The 18,967-nt window shown below is 43.0% G+C and overlaps 1 protein-coding gene and 1 long non-coding RNA gene across 3 annotated transcripts in view; both read left to right on the top strand.

Annotated features, from left to right (window-relative positions):
• LOC123727153 (uncharacterized) overlaps positions 1-610 on the top strand; it is a 4,733-nt gene extending 4,123 nt beyond the window's left edge. The window contains exon 3 of the long non-coding RNA XR_006759091.1: positions 1-610. This exon is cut by the window's left edge and continues 1,400 nt beyond it. This is a non-coding gene — a long non-coding RNA (uncharacterized lncRNA).
• A 3,297-nt stretch (positions 611-3,907) lies between these two features.
• Positions 3,908-18,474, top strand: LOC106572905 (40S ribosomal protein S21). 2 transcript variants are annotated; one of them, XM_014147490.2, is made up of 6 exons: positions 3,908-3,998; positions 5,070-5,157; positions 5,389-5,452; positions 16,907-16,978; positions 17,587-17,642; positions 18,403-18,474. In XM_014147490.2, exons 1-6 carry the CDS (start codon positions 3,989-3,991, stop codon positions 18,410-18,412), a joined length of 300 nt encoding a protein of 99 aa, XP_014002965.1. In that variant the 5' UTR covers positions 3,908-3,988; the 3' UTR covers positions 18,413-18,474. The 2 variants fall into 2 exon arrangements, with proteins under 2 accessions (XP_014002965.1, XP_045552457.1); XM_045696501.1 differs by lacking the exon at positions 3,908-3,998 and adding an exon at positions 4,029-4,106.
• The last annotated feature ends 493 nt before the right edge of the window (positions 18,475-18,967 follow it).

Raw genomic sequence — 18,967 nt, 5'->3', positions numbered from 1 at the left:
ATGGAAAGAACAGGTGTTCCAATTTTCTTTTCACACTCATTGTATAGTAATCTGAATTTACTCTACCTCCTTCTTTTGACTTGTGATATGTGGTTACTTTACCTACCGTAGTTAAATGCACTGACTGTAAGTCGCTCTGGACAGGGGCAGCTGCTAAATTACCTAATGTAATGTAGTGTACTGTAATGTAAATCTAAAATAACCTCATTTCTTTTTAGCACTGAATGGAGCAAAGGGCCTAAACATTTCCAGTGAACACTGCTCTGGTTTTTTTAATAGCCTAGACTCCTCTAGAGGGGTTGAAAAACTATTGATTTAAAAGAAAAACAGGGTTTTGTGTATTGTGCTATACATGTTTATCTCTTGTAGAGAGTTTCTTATATTATGCTTTCGATTGGTATTGTTCTTAAATGTTAGCTATGTAATTTGACTTGTGTGATATAATTATCAAATACCTATTCCATGTCTTTGTTTATTAATAATTTCCATTGTTTCATTTCTTAAGGAAATATCAGCTTCTTGTGTATTTGATTTTATTCATGCATTTTGTCCAATTGAATGTCTAATAATGTATTGTGTTTGTCAACAACTGAATGGTTATCTTGTTTAATAAAATATTATTGATCTACCTGATATAATTGTTTATCGAATCTGTATCAAAAGTTGGGTTGAGAGTGAGACATGTTCATTTACTAACCTTCTCTGAAGCAGATTCCAATGGCTCAGCTGGTTGGAGCATGATTCTTGCATACTGTTATCGTTATATAATTCTATCTGGGATTCACTGCAGGCAAAAGACAACCAGTTGCTCTCAGTAGCTAGGTTTCCATCCAATTGGCGACAGATTTTCATGCAAATATTTAAAAAATCCTCAATAAGAAAATATACCAATTTTCCTGACCAGTGGTGTGTTTCCACCAAACGGACTTGTTGCAGATAAACATGCATGATGATGTAGTAAACACAAATTTAACTTTTTACGTTTAAGTTTTCATGTACCGAATAAAAATCTGAAGGTCAATGTGTTTCCATCGCATTTTCAACTCAACCAATAGTTTTGTCACAAAAACTGTTGCGTTTAAATAACAAATGTCCCTACTCTAGTCTTGGCACGTGCTCTCTAGCCAACAGCTCTGCAGATACAGGGTAAACTAAATGAAGAGAATATTATGGATTAGGCAGTCAAGCATTGATCATCATGTCACCAGAATAAGACCCTCAATATTTATTGGAAAGGAGCATAAAGCTTGAACGGATGTAGCTGGGATTGCAAACTATCCCGGATTACAAAGGGAAACCCAGCCGCGAGCTTCCCAGTGAAGCAAGCCTACCAGATGAGCTAAATGCCTTCTATGATAGCTTCGAGGCAAGCAACATTGAACCATGCATGAGAGCACCAGCTGTTTCCGGACAACTGTGTGATCACCAGGGGTTGGATCCGGTTCAAGGAACAGAACCTTACTCAGGGCATGACAAGCTGAGAAGCATGTGTCTGGTCATGGCTCACATTAACGACATTATCCCAGACGCCCTGGACCCATTCCAATTCTCATACCGCCCCAACAGATCCACAGATGACACACTCTCTATTGCACTCCACACTTCCCTTTCCCATCTGGACAAGAGGAACACCTATGTGAGTAAGCTGTTCATTGACTACAGCTCAGCGTTCAACACCATAGTGCCCTCCAAGCTCATCACTAAGCTAAGGACCCTGGGACTGAACACCTCCCTCTGCAACTGGATCCTGGACTTCCTGACGGGCCGCCCCCCAGGTGGTGAAGGTAGGTTTAGTCCCCTCCTGTACTCCCTGTTCACCCACAACTGCACGGCCGCACATGATTCCAACACCATCATTAAGTTTGCCAACGACACCTACCACCGTCAATGATGAGACCAGGACAACAACCTCAACATCAGCAAGACAAAGGAGCTGATCGTGGACTACAGGAAATGGAGGGCTGAGCACACCCCCATTTAGGGCTGTACTGGAGCGGGTCGAGAGCTTCAAGTTCCTCTGTGTCCACATCACTAAGCATCTATCATGGTCCACACACACCAACACAGTCGTGAAGAGGGCACGACAATACCTCTTCCCCCTCTGAAGGCTGAAAAGATTTGGCATGTGTCCTCAGATCCTCAAAAAGTTATACAGCTGCACCATTGAGACCATCTTGACTGGCTGCATCACTTCCTGGTATGGCAACTGCTTGGCATTCGACAGTAAGGTGCTACAAAGGGCGTACAGCCCGGTACATAAGTGGGGCTGAGCTCCCCTGTCATCCAGGACCTCTATACCAGGTGACAGGGGCGCAACTTTGGTTTTAGAAATGGGGGGACATAACTTGGTGGGATGTCTGAGGGTCTATCCCTCAGACACCCTGTGACAAAACAAAGGCTACAAAACATTTCATCATTTGATTCAGGTCTTGTGTGATTGAGGCAAAAAAGAATAGCTAAAGTTAGCGAGCTAGCTAACGTTAGCCAACATTTGGCTAGCTCTAGCTAATATTGGTACATCATCAAATGTACTTCTGTTGAAAAGTGACAAAACGAAGGCTACAAAACATTTCCATACACACAACAGCTGTTAGATACTGCTACCCGAGAGGGGATGAAACAACGGCTAACGTAACATGTAATTTGCACTGGGAATAAATACTTTTTTCCCCCTGTCAAACAGCAGTTACCTTGCCCGCTAGATCAGTCAACTAAAGAGTCACCAGTTTCTGCTCTGCTTGCTATTACAACTCAGAGAGAAAAACCGCAGACAGCAGCTGCCTCTGATCATCCTTCCCATGCTGGTCCTATACGTCAGCCTTTCAGAAGCTTTGCCTTCATACATCCTGCCTGCACAAGATGTGGTGTCCATGTGGTACTACGTTCTGCCTGCTTAAACCGGAAAACAGCCTATTTGACAGCTCTGAGGCGTCCACATGGTCCTAAAGCACACCGGGCCGTTTTTATATCACAGTGCAATTCTAAAACTGGGGGGAGAGGGCAAAAATACTGTTTTAGAATGTGGAGGGGTCATGTCCCCCCTGTCCCCAGTGAAAGTTGTGCCCCTGCCAGGTGGTTCTCAGAGGAGAGCCCTAAAATATGTTAAAAGACTCCAGCCGCCCAAGTCATAGACTGTTCTCTCTGCTTCTGCATGGCAAGCTGTACTGATGCAAGTCTGGAACCAAGAGGACCCTGAACAGCTTCTTCCCCAAGCCATAAGATGGCTAAATAGTGAGTCCAGGTAACGATTTAACTATCTGCATTAACCCTTTTTACACCAACTCGTTTGTCTCAGCACATACACTGCTGCTACTGTTTATCGGTCACTTTACCAAGTTATCATTACTCATTGTGTATTTATTATTATGTGTTTTACGTTTCAATTATTTCTATATTTTCTTTCTCTCTGCATTGTTGTGAACGGCCCGTAAGTAAGCATTTCACTGTTAGTCTACAGCTGTTGTTAACAAAGTATGTGACTAATACATTTTTATTTGAAATTTGTATTTAACCACCCTGTGAAGTTCATCATAACTTTTTTAATCTGTAGCCAAATAAACTGTATAGTTTCCCCGAGTCTTAGTGGGAGGACCACAAACCATATCATCGTGTGACTCCAAATGTACTTCGATATGATGATTGTATAAATATTTGCGCATAAATGCGTTTCCACCATAATTTCTAGCGTAATTAATTTTACCATCACAAAAAGATCCCACCATGTCAAACGAACAAATTATCTGTCGGCTTTCATAACATTTTACCGAAACGTAATGTTTCCATTATAGCTGTGATTTCTTATATATATGGTATGACTTTACTCGCGTAACGTGGTTTGTGGATCATTGTATTTTTTTTTTTGTAACAATATTTACACAAAAGCCAAGTTTTGGTTTTTAATGTTTCCTTACGGAAGTAATTACTTGCGACACCGGTAGCAGAGATTTAACATCCGGTAACGACGTTCTCTCTTTCCTGTCAGCCATTTATGATAAAAGGTGAGAGAAAGATTTTCCTCTGTTGTAAGAATAAAAAAAGACTGTACTTTCATGAATTATAGCTGTCCAATTGGTGAAAGAATATATTGCAAAGCATCTCCGCTAACGGTAGTGCTTAGTTTATTTTGAATGTTGTCGTTATTTTGGCATATTTTATGGTAAAATTAGTCGGCATGCTACCGCTGCGCCTGCCACATGTTGGAAGCTTCGGCGTCAACGCAAATGTTCACATGGCTTCGTATTCGCTTATGAACGTCTCCCCTTTCCACCAAAGATTGTTTATTGAATTATTTAAACTTAATAAGCTCATTTTTTTCCCCTACCTAACGTTGCCATGTAAACGAGAAATGTTGAGCTTGGCTAACTATCTAGCACGTTAACAAATTAAGCTAGCTAACGTTAGCTAATTGACGTATGATAGCTAATGTAGTAAAACAAACTTAAGTTTTTATTTAACTAGGCAAATCAGTTAAGAACATTATTATTTACAATGACGGCCTAGGAACTGAATTAAGAAATATTAGGACGAGAAATGTCGGGAGTCCGGCGTAAAAATATATATGTGATGGATGTATAGACTATATGGGAAAAGGGGGATGCCGAGTCAGTTCTCCAACTGAAATGTTTCTACCGCGTTTAACCCTGGGGGGCTGCCTTAATCGACTTTCCGTCTCTTTGGCGCCCGGGGAACAGTGGGTTTACCTTGTCAGCTCGGGGAAAAGATCCAGCAATCTTCCGGTTACTGGCCCAACGCTCTAACCACCAGGCTACCATATGGATAGAATACGTACTATATCTGAAGGATGGATAGAATACGTACTATATCTGAAGAATGGTATATGTACAGCAATAGTTAAATAGCATAGGCCTTGACTAGAATACAGTATTTACATATGAAGTGGGTGAAACGGTATGTGATTATTAAAGTGACCAGTGTTCAATGACTTTGTACATCGGGCAGCAGACACGAAGCTCAGCTAGTGTGTGACTAACGTTCAGGGCAGGGTACTGAACTTCCGTTTGGTGCAAGCTGGCTGATTAATAACTAATCTTTTTCTCTGCTACTCACAGATCGAGTGACCGATCATCACCAACAAAAAACAAACAGAATGCAGAACGACGCCGGTGAATTCGTGGACCTGTACGTCCCACGTAAATGGTGAGTACCTCGTAGCGCCACACCTGTAACTAGCTAGGTAGCTAAATAAGCCTACGATAACGAGCAAAGTTCGATTGTGAAATGGCTAGCTAGTTGGTTTTATAGCTAGATACATATTTTAACTTTGTGTTGATGAAAGCACTCTAAATCCATTTAGCCCTGTCAACAACATTAGCTAGAGGTCCTGTAATTCTGATTCTATATGCAACTTGCTATGATCCTGTCTTTCAGCTCTGCAAGCAACCGAATCATTGGAGCCAAGGACCACGCCTCTATCCAGATTAACATTGCTGAGGTAATAACTAGCTACAGAACTCTGGACTTCATAATGTACTTTAGTGTGTCTCAAATGACACCCTATTTCCTATGTAATGCACTACTGAAAGTAGTGCACTATGTAGGGGGTCATGTTCCATTTGAGCCACACAACAGAAGGTTAGTGGAACCTTAATTGGGGAGGACTGGGCTCTTGGTAATGACTGGAGCGGATTTGGTGGAATGGTATCAAATATCAAACACATGGTTTCTATGTGTTTGATGCCGTTCCGTTTACTCCGTTTCAGCCATTATTATGAGCCGTCCTCCCCTCAGCAGCCTCCACTGAAACATACCCAGTAGTCTTCATTGATCTTGGCCCAGTTTCCCCGAAAGCGATGGAAGTTGAGCGTACAAGTGGTTTAACGATGCATCTTTCCTACAACGGCCGACGATGCTTTTCCCAAAACGGCACACAGACAGAACAGCCGCTAAGTGCGTTGTCGGAGCATGTCGATACTGATAGGATTTAACCTCTACGGGATCTGAAAGGATTTTAAGAAAAGACAGCTCTGCTCTCAGATCAGCTTACTCAACTCAAATCTTACCTTAACATTTATAATTATTTCACAATACTGACGACTGATCAGCTCCTGTAGAGAGATAACACAGGTTACCCAAATTCAGTCCTCGGGGCCCCAAAGGGTGCACATTTTGGATTTTCCCCGAGCACTAAACAGCTGAATACACTGTGGTGTTGGGGACAAAAAAACAAAAAAAAACGAGGACCGAGTTTGGGAAACGCTGGATTACCACCTATAGCTGCACATATTGAGACAGTAGTCTACAAGCTCCAAAATATACCTCATTTTATTGACCGTGTATTTCAATACAGGCATGCAAATATATTCGCCGTTTGGATTTTAAAGTAGGTTATCCACATGAATCGTGTAGATCCTGGGGGGGGGTACGATCTGATCGCTCAGATGACAAGACGCTTGATTAACGGCGTTAACCTTTTTATAACATTTTACAGCTGACGTAGCACTTTTCATAGGCTACTTAGTATAAAAGAGAGCGATTTTTAAATCAACTGTATTTCTACTAACACAAGTAGTACAATGGAAAACAAAGCTTAGCGTAGGTAGCTAACTAAAGAAATTTTGGAGAAGTGGTCTTAGCTCACAGTAGTTGTCATCCATCGTTTGCAGCGTGCTCATGCTAACTAAATCAATGACCGTGGATCATGTTTTATACTTTATCCACCAATAAGAAAAATCCAAGATGGCGTAGCAGTCAGACGTCTTCGTCCTGTCGTGTCCCTTGTGTATATTTCTTTTTACATATTTTTCTTCGCATATCTTTAAAAAAATATTTTCCTAAACCTCAACTTCTAAATACTCTCCCGCCTCACCCAATGTGGCGTGGATCTGTTTTTTTTCTAAAGTATTTCTATTTACTTCGGATCTGGAATCCCTCAACTGAAGCTAGCCAGCTAACTACCTACCAGCTTTCAGTCAGCAAACCATTGCTAGCGGTCATCAGCTAACCTTTAGCTCGGAAAGCTCTCGCCAGTTCGAACAACGTGACTCAAACCAGAACATAACGGACCTATTATTTGTACATTTTTTCTCCATATCCCCGGATTCCGACCGCAAACTCGAAACATTTTAATCTGGATCTTCGCAACTAGCTAACCGTAATCCCGGGTGACTTCTCCTGGCTAGCGTTTCCATCCCGGAGCAAGCACCAATTAGCCTGAAGCTAGCTCGGCCAGGGCTCCTGTGCTACCACCGAAGCCCACTCCTGGGCTACAATATCCGGACCCCTTCTACTGCCGGTAGAAGGGGTCACTGTTGCCGCTTGCTATAGAACTCCCTATGCCCCCAGCTGGGCCCTCGATACCATATGTGAATTGATTTCTCCCCATCCATCTTCTGAGCTCGTGCTACTAGGTGACCTAAACTGGGACATGCTTAACACCCCGGCCATCCTACAATCTAAGCTTGATGCCCTCAATCTCTCACAAATGATCAATTAACCTACCAGGTACCACCCCAAAGCCGTAAACACAGGCACCCTCATAGATATCATCCTAACTAACTCGCCCTCCAAATACACCTCTGCTGTTTTCAACCAAGATCTCAGCGATCACTGCCTCATTGCCTGCATCCGCTATGGGTCTGCGACCAAACGACCACCCCTCATCACTGTCAAACGCTCCCTAAAACACTTCTGCGAGCAGGCCTTTCTAATCAAATCAAATTTATTTTTATATAGCCCTTCGTACATCAGCTGATATTCTCAAAGTGCTGTACAGAAACCCAGCCTAAAACCCCAAACAGCAAGCAAAGCATGTGAAAGAAGCACGGTGGCTAGGAAAAACTCCCTAGGAAAAACTCCCTAGAAAGGCCAAAAACCTAGGAAGAAACCTAGAGAGGAACCAGGCTATGAGGGGTGGCCAGTCCTCTTCTGGCTGTGCAGGGTGGATATTATAATAATCGACCTGGCCGAGGAATCCTGGAAGGACAGGCTATTCTTTAAAAGTTTAGAAGAAAAATAAACGCACACCTATTAAGGCGAGGTGCTGGCTAACGGAGTAGAAAACTAGAAAATAAGGGAGAGCCGCACACTCTAGGAGCTCAGATGCAAAAATCCAACGTTTGGACAGACACGCTGTCTTCATCAGGGTATGATTACAAACACTGAGAGATGACTCGTTTATATAGTGTCAGAAGACACACATGTGTCTGTAATCATGGCCAAGTGTAGCCTAATATCATTGGTTAATTCTCAAATATAAAAATGGCATACAAAGAACAGCATACAAAAGAACAAATGGATAGCATACGATCATAGATTCATTTTAGACTACACTAGCTTACAAACAATTACAATGGCAAAGTCACAATAATCACAAGAATGGCTTCAGATCGAAGTCTTATGTTGAGACCGAAGGGAGCAAGGGTCTTTAAGGTAAAGATCCAGGCAGCCTCTCGTTTCAACAATAAATTATCAAGGTCACCCCCTCTCCTAGGGAGGGTGACATGTTCGATCCCAATATAACGCAGAGATGAAATCGAGTGGTTTGCTTCCAAAAAGTGGGCCGCAACTGGGTAAGTCAAGTTTTTGCACCTAATGGTGCTACGATGCTCTGAGATTCGTAGTTTTAATTCACGCTTTGTTTTACCCACATCATTTTTACCACAAGGACAAGTTATAAGATAAATAACTGCCTTAGTGGAGCACGTGATAACACCTTTGATTGGGATCGATTTCATTTTTTTTTTTACATTTTAGTCATTTAGCAGATGCTCTTATCCAGAGCAATTTACAGTAGTGAATGCATACATTTCATGCATTTTTTAAAAAAAAAATTGTACTGGCCCCCCGTGGGAATCGAACCCACAGCCCTGGCGTTGCACACACCATGCTCTACCAACTGAGCCACAGGGAAGATTTCCCTGTTTGGGGGTGTTTGAAGGATCTACATTTATAAATGCCATTGCATTGAGCACAGCCATTACACTTGTAAATTCCATCCAGTAGGGGGCGCAAATAGACGTTGTTCAGGAATATCTTGGAGTGGTAAATCAGACTTTACCAATTGGTCTCTGAGATTTCTGCCCCGTGAGAATACGACCAAGGGAAGGTCCGAAAACACATTACCGAGACTGTCATCGTATTTTAGAATGTGCCAATGTTTGAGAACGATTCCCTTAATTTGTTCAGAGCGCTTTGAATAGCGGGTAGTTAGAACGCAAGAATGCGTCTTTTTGCGAGACTGACCTTGAAAAAAGGTCATGTTTTGAATTTTATCAATGGCATTATTAATCTGATCATTTTTGTACCCTCTCTCCTTGAACTTTCTTTGCGTCTCAGCCATATTTCTGTCAATCTGATTTAGTTTTTTTGCTAACTCTTTGGATTTGACAGAATTGGCCGTAGGGCAAACTATTTTTCAAGGGAAGTGGGTGACAACAGTCAGCCCTCAAACTGTTACGGTCAGTAGGTTTCCTGTTACGGTCAGTAGGTTTCCTGTTACGGTCAGTAGGTTTCTTGTTACGATCAGTAGGTTTCCTGTTACGATCAGTAGGTTTCCTGTAAAGATCAGTGTATAGAACACTATTTTCACACAAGATCAGAAGATCAAGAAAACTGATTTGACTTGTGTCAGACTGCATAGTAAATCTCAAATGTTCAGAACAGGAGTTAAGAAAAGCATGGAATGCCTGGAGCTGTTTTACATCACCCCTCCATAGAACAAAAATATCGTCAATATACCATTTCCAAATAATGATGATGGGCAAGAAAACATTTTTGAGAGGATTGAAAATAGACTTTCTCCATGTAACCCACATACAAATTAGTATAGTTAAGAGCCATGAGGGATCCCATATCAGTACCCTTCGTCTGAATAAAGAAATCATTTAGAAACATGAAATAGTTGTGTGTGACTACGTTGCAGAAGAAAATGTTCCATAGCTTCAATACCGCCCTCGTGTGGAATATTTGTGTATAACGACTCAACATCAAAAGTGACTAACAAGGTTTTCTCAGGGAGAGGATTGAGAGATTCAATGATGGAGAGATCATACTGCTGGTGTCCTTTAGGAGGAGGGGAGCTGTTCTGAGATCATACTGCTGGTGTCCTTTACAAAGGAGGGGGGCTGTTCTGAGATCATACTGCTGGTGTCCTTTAGGAGGGGAGCTGTTCTGAGATCATACTGCTGGTGTCCTTTAGGAGGAGGGGAGCTGTTCTGAGATCATACTGCTGGTGTCCTTTAGGAGGAGGGGAGCTGTTCTGAGATCATACTGCTGGTGTCCTTTAGGAGGAGGGGAGCTGTTCTGAGATCATACTGCTGGTGTCCTTTAGGAGGAGGGGAGCTGTTCTGAGATCATACTGCTGGTGTCCTTTACAAAGGAGGGGAGCTGTTCTGAGATCATACTGCTGGTGTCCTTTACAAAGGAGGGGAGCTGTTCTGAGATCATACTGCTGGTGTCCTTTACAAAGGAGGGGGGCTGTTCTGAGATCATACTGCTGGTGTCCTTTAGGAGGGGAGCTGTTCTGAGATCATACTGCTGGTGTCCTTTAGGAGGGGAGCTGTTCTGAGATCATACTGCTGGTGTCCTTTAGGAGGAGGGGAGCTGTTCTGAGATCATACTGCTGGTGTCCTTTAGGAGGAGGGGAGCTGTTCTGAGATCATACTGCTGGTGTCCTTTAGGAGGAGGGGAGCTGTTCTGAGATCATACTGCTGGTGTCCTTTAGGAGGAGGGGAGCTGTTCTGAGATCATACTGCTGGTGTCCTTTAGGAGGAGGGGAGCTGTTCTGAGATCATACTGCTGGTGTCCTTTAGGAGGAGGGGAGCTGTTCTGAGATCATACTGCTGGTGTCCTTTACAAAGGAGGGGAGCTGTTCTGAGATCATACTGCTGGTGTCCTTTACAAAGGAGGGGGGCTGTTCTGAGATCATACTGCTGGTGTCCTTTACAAAGGAGGGGAGCTGTTCTGAGATCATACTGCTGGTGTCCTTTAGGAGGGGAGCTGTTCTGAGATCATACTGCTGGTGTCCTTTAGGAGGAGGGGAGCTGTTCTGAGATCATACTGCTGGTGTCCTTTAGGAGGGGAGCTGTTCTGAGATCATACTGCTGGTGTCCTTTAGGAGGAGGGGAGCTGTTCTGAGACCATACTGCTGGTGTCCTTTAGGAGGAGGGGAGCTGTTCTGAGATCATACTGCTGGTGTCCTTTAGGAGGAGGGGGGCTGTTCTGAGATCATACTGCTGGTGTCCTTTACAAAGGAGGGGAGCTGTTCTGAGATCATACTGCTGGTGTCCTTTACAAAGGAGGGGAGCTGTTCTGAGATCATACTGCTGGTGTCCTTTACAAAGGAGGGGAGCTGTTCTGAGATCATACTGCTGGTGTCCTTTAGGAGGAGGGGAGCTGTTCTGAGATCATACTGCTGGTGTCCTTTAGGAGGAGGGGAGCTGTTCTGAGATCATACTGCTGGTGTCCTTTAGGAGGAGGGGAGCTGTTCTGAGATCATACTGCTGGTGTCCTTTAGGAGGAGGGGAGCTGTTCTGAGATCATACTGCTGGTGTCCTTTAGGAGGGGAGCTGTTCTGAGATCATACTGCTGGTGTCCTTTAGGAGGAGGGGAGCTTTTCTGCGAATGGTCTAATAAAAAAGTCAACAGAGGTAGATAGAGGGGCCGTTACTGCATCAATGCCCTCTACGATAGGGGCCGTTACTGCATCAATGCCCTCTACGATAGGGGCCGTTACTGCATCAATGCCCGCTACGATAGGGGTTGTTACTGCATCAATGCCCGCTACAATAGGGCGCCCTGGAGGTTTTGTAACATTCTTGTGTAATTTCGGCCAAGTATAGAAAGTGGCAATTTTAGGGTGTTGAATAGCCAAAAAGTCATATTTTTGGGGGGGGTTATCTGACCAGAACTTAAATACCCATCTAGGACAGTAAAGATAGTTTTGGGAAGTAGGGTCAATGCTGAGTTTCTTGTAAAAGGCAGGATGAATAAGGACTGACGTATCTGATTGTAAATCAAGCAAAGCTCGTTTTTTTTCATCCTTAGATAAATTATGGAAAGATTTGGACTCCTGTTTGTTCTTAAGGAGATGAACCAATATCTTTTTCAACCAGTCTGCAATATGTTTCAATAGAGTGATTTGCGATTGGCTGGAGGTACAAAATAACTCTTACTTCTAAAAAGGAGTCTGAGTACGTGCAGCTGAGTAACCTGATGGTTCTGTTATAATATCCACACTGCACAGCCAGAAGAGGACTGGCCACCCCTCATAGCCTGGTTCCTCTCTAGGTTTCTTCCTAGGTTTTTGGCCTTTCTAGGGAGTTTTTCCAAGGGAGTTTTTCCTAGCCACCGTGCTTCTTTCACATGCTTTGCTTGCTGTTTGGGGTTTTAGGCTGGGTTTCTGTACAGCACTTTGAGATATCAGCTGATGTACGAAGGGCTATATAAAAATAAATTTGATTTGATTCAATAGAAACATCCCGATTAGGGGAGATAAAGTATTCCCTTAAACGGATGTTTCTAAAAAATAAACAACTCTTAAACATGTCTAACTTAACATGGAAATCGTTGCACTGGGTTCTAGGCCATAAATATAACCCTTTATTAGGCAAAGAGACATGGGCAGGGCTCAATATCTTGCTTGATAAATTAAAGACACTCAGTCCCGTGGGTTCTGGGACCGTGTGAACGGTCTCCTCTGTCTCTGATAGTCGTTTCTTCTAAAATGGAGGGGGGTGGGAGTCTAAAAATAATCTATGCTTGTATGCTATCCATTTCTCTCTTTTTTTGTATGCTGTTCTTTGTATGACATTTTTATATTCTTTAAAAGTGCCTTCCTAACCATCTTAAATAAGCATGCCCCACTCCAAAAAAAATTGAACTAGGAATAGATTGTCCTTGGTTCACTCCAGACCTGTCTGCCCTTGACCAGCACAAAAACATCCTGTGGCGTTCTGCATTAGCATTGAATAGCCCCCCGTGATATGCCACTTTTCAGGGAAGTTAGGAACAAATATACACAGGCAGTTAGAAAAGCCAAGGCTAGCTTTTTCAAAAAGAAATTTGCATCATGTAGTACTAACTCAAAAAAGTTCTGGGACACTAAAGTCCATGGAGAATAAAAGAACCTCCTCCCAGCTGCCCACTGCTCTGAGGCTAAGAAACACTGTTACAACCGATAAATCCACTATAATTGAGAATTTCAATAAGCATTTCTCTACGGTTTGACACACTGAACTCTACGGCTGCATTTCTCTACGGCTGGCCATGCTTTCCACCTGGCTACCCCTACCGCGGTCAACAGCCCGGCACCCTCCACAGCAACCCGCCAAAGCCCCCACCATTTCTCCTTCACCCAAATCCATTCAGCTGATGTTCTGAAAGAGCTGCAAAATCTGGACCCCTACAAATCAGCAGGCTAGACAATCTGGACCCTTTCTTTCTAAAATTATCCGCCACAATTGTTGCAACCCCTATTACTAGCCTGTTCAACCTCTCTTTCATATTGTCTGAGATTCCCAAATATTGGAAAGCTGCTGCTGTCATCCCCCTCTTCAAAGGGGGTGACACTCTAGACCCTAACTGCTACAGACCTATATCTATCCTACCCTGTTTTTCTAAGGTCTTCATAAGCCAAGTTAATAAACAGATCACCGACCATTTCGAATCCCACCGTACTTTCTCCGCTATGCAATCTGGTTTCAGAGCAGGTCATGGGTGCACCTCAGCCACGCTCAAGGTCCTAAATGACATCATAACCGCCATCGATAAGAGACATTACTGTGCAGCTGTATTCATCGACCTGGCCAAGGCTTTCGACTCTTATCAATCACCACATTCTTATTGGCAGACTCAACAGCCTTGGTTTCTTAAATGACTGCCTCACCTAGTTCACCAACTACTTCTCTGATAGAGTTCAGTGTGTCAAATCGTAGGGCCTGTTGTCCAGACCTCTGGCAGTCTCTATGGGGGTGCCACAGGGTTCAATTCTCGGGCCGACTCTTCTCTGTATACATCAATGATGTTGCTCTTGCTGCTGGTGAGTCTCTGATCAGCTCTACGCAGACGACACCATTCTGTATACCTCTGGCCCTTCTTTGGACACTGTGTTAACTAACCTCCAGACGAGCTTCAATGCCATGCAACTCTCCTTCCGTGGCCTCCAACTGCTCTTAAACGCAAGTAAAACTAAATGCATGCAATTCATTCCATCACTGCTCGCCCGACTAGCATCACTACTCTGGACGGCTCTGACTTAGAATACATGGACAACTACAAATACCTGGGTGTCTGGTGAGACTGTAAACTCTCCTTCCAGACTCACATTAAGCATCTCCAATCCAAAATTAAATCTAGAATCGGCTTCCTATATCGCAACAAAGCCTCCTTCACTCATGCTGCCAAACATACCCTCGTAAAACTGACCATCCTACCGATCCTCGACTTCGGCGATGTCATCTATAAAATAGCTTCCAACACTCTACTCAACAAATTGGATGTAATCTATCACAGTGCCATCCGTTTTGTCACCGAAGCCCCTTATACTACCCACCATTGTGACCTGTACGCTCTTGTTGGTTGGCCCTCGCTTCATACTCATCGCCAAACCCGCTGGCTACATGTTATCTACAAGTCTCTGCTAGGTAAAGCCCCGCCTTATCTCAGCTCACTGGTCACCATAGCAGCACCCACTCGTAGCACGCGCTCCAGCAGGATATATCTCTCTGGTCATCCCCAAAGCCAATTCCTCCTTTGGTCGTCTTTCCTTCCAGTTCTCTGCTGCCAATGAATGGAACAAACTACAAAAATCTCTGAAACTGGAAACACTTCTCTCCCTCACTAGCTTTAAGCACCAGCTGTCAGAGCAGCTCACAGATCACTGCACCTGTACACAGCCCATCTGTAAACAGCCCATCTACCTACCTCATCCCCATACTGTATTTATTTATTTATCTTGCTCCTTTGCACCCCAGTAGCTCTACTTGCACATTCATCTTCTGCACATCTACCATTCCAGTGTTTAATTGCTATATTATAATTACTTCGCCACCATGGCCTATTTATTGCCTTATCTTACCTCATTTGCACTCACTGTATATAGACTTTTTGTTTTCTTTTTTTCCTATTGTATTATTGACTGTATGTTTGTTTATTCCATGTGTAACTCTGTTGTTGTATGTGTTGAATTGCTATGCTTTATCTTGGCCAGGTCGCATTTGTAAATGAGAACTTGTTGTAAACTAGCCTACCTGGTTAAATAAAGGTGAAATAAATTAAAAAAAATATTGGTGAGATTTAACCTCTATGGGCTAGGTGGGACGCAAGCGTCCCACCCGTGGTGCACTCCATCAACAGCAGGTGCATTTCAAGAGCGGCAAATTTGAATCCAAATAAATGTCAAAATTCAAGTTTTTCAAACCTACAACTATTTTACACCCTTTGAAAGATAAACATCTCCTTAACCTAACCACGTTTTACGATTTCAAAAAGGTTTTACGGCGAAAGCATAAATTTAGAGTATGTTAGGACAGTACATTTACAAGAGTTGTGTGTAATGTTTTGTCAATTCAAAGACAGGGTCACCAAAACCATAAAACCAGCTAAAATGATGCACTAACCTTTTACAATCTCCATCAGATGACACTCCTAGGACATTATGTTAGACAATGCATGCATTTTTAGTTCTATCAAGTTCATATTTATATCCAAAAACAGCGTTTTACTATGGCATTGATGTTGAGGAAATCGTTTCCCTCCAATAACCGGCAGTCAAGTCAGCACCACAAATTAAATAATTAAAATTAGAAAACATTGGTAAAATATTATATTGTCATTTAAAGAATTATAGATTTACATCTCTTGAACGCAATCAACTTGCCAGATTTAAAAATAACCTTACTGGGAAATCACACTTTGCAATAATCTGAGCACTGCGCCCAGAAAAATACGCGTTGCGATACAGACTAGCCGTCATGTTGGGGAGATCTAAAATCGAAAATTCTATGTAAATAATCCATTACCTTTGATTCTCTTCATCAGATGTCACTTCCAGGTATCACAGGTCCATAACGAATGTAGTTTTGTTCAAAAAAGCTCATAATTTATGTCCAAAAATCTCCGTCTTGTTAGCACATGATCTAAGCCCGCCGGACTTCACTTCATGAACGAGGGGGAAAAATATATTTACGTTCGTTCAAACATGTCAAACGTTGTATAGCATAAATCATTAGGGCCTTTTTTACCAGAACATGAATAATATTCAAGGTGGACGAATGCATTCTCTTTTATAACGTATTGGAACGAGGGTACCCAACATGAACTCGCGCGCCAGGTGTCTAATGGGCCATCATCGTTCCATGGCTCTTGTTCGGTCAGATCTCCCTCCAGAAGACTCAAAACACTTTGTAAAGGCTGGTGACATCTAGTGGAAGCAATAGGAAGTGCCAAAATATTCCTCAGCCCCTGTGTTTTTCAATGGCATAGGTTTAAAGGTAATACAACACATCAGGTATCCACTTCCGGTCAGAAAATGTCTCAGGGTTTTGCCTGCCAAATGAGTTCTGTTATACTCACAGACACCATTCAAACAGTTTTATAAACTTTAGGGTGTTTTCTATCCATATATAATAAGTATATGCATATTCTAGTTACTGGGTAGGATTAGTAACCAGATTAAATCGGGTACATTTTTTTATCCAGCCGTGCAAATACTGCCCCCTAGCCCTAACAGGTTAAGGCTAAAACATATCGTAAATAACCTGTAACAATGACTCCCCCAAAAAATGTTACGTAGCGCAATTTGGCCTGTTCTAGCAACAGATGCTAATAGCTTGTCGAATCCCGTTGTGATGTGGGGGGGGGGCACTTTTTGGCAGGGGATCAATATTTGGCATGACAGGCCCTCTACTCCTTATAACCTCATTTGTACTAATTACATTTCTTATTGCAGGTTGACAAGGCAACCGGTCGCTTCAATGGCCAGTTCAAGACCTACGCTATCTGCGGTGCCATCCGTAGAATGGTAGGTTTCTCCGCTTTCAAACGGCCACTGTTGCAAATTTCCAGTCATTTTGTTCCATAAATTCAGAGTCCTTCGACCAGGATTTCTTGGAAAAGTTACTGGAATTTTGCAACCTTACACCTCACACACACACACACGGCGATGTTGCAGGTCGTTGTCAGCAAGGCTTGGCCTGCGGTGGCTCTGTCCTCCAGCGGTGGCTCTGTCCTCCAGCGGTGGCTCTGTCCTCCAGCGGTGGCTCTGTCCTCCAGCGGTGGCTCTGTCCTCCAGCGGTGGCTCTGTCCTCCAGCGGTGGCTCTGTCCTCCAGCGGTGGCTCTTACAGATAACTGAGATGGTTTGAGGCCATGCTGTCTCCTCCATAGCAAGGTTATAGGTAAACCTCAGACACAACCACTGTCATCAACTATATTTTGTCCTAGCATCCAGGTTACATGAATTATAGAGACCACTGCCTCCCTTTTCCAAAGTCTGGTGATATCAGTGTACATTCAGGAGAGGAAGTCACTCACACATTTATCCCACAAGTCACCAGATATTGTGCATTATCTTCTGAGTGAGTGTTTATAAAGAGGAACTATCTAACGGACCCTCCTGTCCCATCCTGCAGGGTGAGGCTGACGACTCCCTCCTGAGGCTGGCTAAGACCGACAGCATCGTGTCAAAGTAAGTACATGCGCTGTCTCTGCTGGACTGTGTTCAGCCTGGCGTTTGTCACGATACCAAAATGTTTGACTTCGACAGCAGGTTTAGTATCTCGATACCACAACAAATGAAGGTCTATTAGCCAAAGTCACAGAATGGCTCTTGATCCAAACAGCTTTGTCGAGTTCAATATCATTACATTTTAAATGTATGCATTAAATGAATCAATTATACAATCATACAATATATATATATATTGAAATTAATTCATTAGGCTTTAATCTATGGATTTCACATGAGTGGGCAGGGGTGCAGCCATGGGTGTGCCTGGGAGGGCGTAGGCCCACCCACTTGGCAGCCAGTCCCAGCCAATCAGAATGAGTTTTTACCCACAAGGGCTTTATTACAGACGGAAATACTCCTCAGTTGTAGATTTTTGTTCAGTGTATTTAGAACTTACGTATGGGTATTCGTGCACAGCCAGTGTGGTATTGGTGCCGTTGTTCGCCTAAATTAAACTGTGATTCGGTGTTCGCCTAAATTAAACTGTGATTCGGTGTTCGCCTAAATTAAACTGTGATTCGGTGTTCGCCTAAATTAAACTGTGATTCGGTGTTCGCCTAAATTAAACTGTGATTCGGTGTTCGCCTAAATTAAACTGTGATTCGGTGTTCGCCTAAATTAAACTGTGATTCGGTGTTCGCCTAAATTAAACTGTGATTGGTCAGGCTCTACTACTGCAACACACCCAGATCTAATGTCCTCTTCCTTTTCCTAACAGGAACTTCTAGGTCGGGAGATGCGCCTCTGGAATCTCTTTGTAAAATAAAAAAATAAAAAGAATTTGAATTTGTTTCAAGCGTCATTATTACTCATAGATGATTGGTCCTAACCCCAGTTCATAGTTTCAACCATTTGGATTTAAAAAAAATCTGATTGTCATGCCTGCTTCCATGCAGGTTGTCTAACATATTTGTGTGAAAGATGCCCGCCTCCAACTGAGTGATTTTTATGTATCCTGAACAAAACATGTCTGGTGAGTATTCAGGCCTTGGAAGTGCTGGGACATTTTCAGCTTTCAGTAATTGTGTACAGATCCTTGTGACACGGGGCCGTGCATTATCATGCTGAAACATGAGGTGATGGCGGAAGATGAATGGCACGACAACAGGCCTCAGGATGTCTTCACAGTATCTCTGTTCATTCAAATTGACATAGATAAAATGCAGTTGTGTTCGTTGCCTAAAGCTTATGCCTACTCATACCATAACCCCACCGCCACCATGGGGCAATCTGACATCAGTAAAGTGCTCAGCCATACACGTGGTCTGCCGAATTCTCTACAA

The sequence above is a fragment of the Salmo salar genome, chromosome ssa15 (assembly GCF_905237065.1).
Source record: "Salmo salar chromosome ssa15, Ssal_v3.1, whole genome shotgun sequence".
In the NCBI taxonomy this organism is placed as follows: Eukaryota; Metazoa; Chordata; class Actinopteri; order Salmoniformes; family Salmonidae; genus Salmo; species Salmo salar.
The sequence above is the reverse complement of the archived record's forward strand: the minus strand, read 5'-3'. Positions and strand labels throughout refer to the sequence as shown.

Bases quoted from the DNA above. Each gene is read 5' to 3' on its own strand.
- LOC106572905 (XM_014147490.2), top strand. The intron at 5,158-5,388 runs GTGAGTACCTCG...CCTGTCTTTCAG, and splicing joins CTGTACGTCCCACGTAAATG to CTCTGCAAGCAACCGAATCA. The intron at 16,979-17,586 runs GTAGGTTTCTCC...CCCATCCTGCAG, and splicing joins GCGGTGCCATCCGTAGAATG to GGTGAGGCTGACGACTCCCT.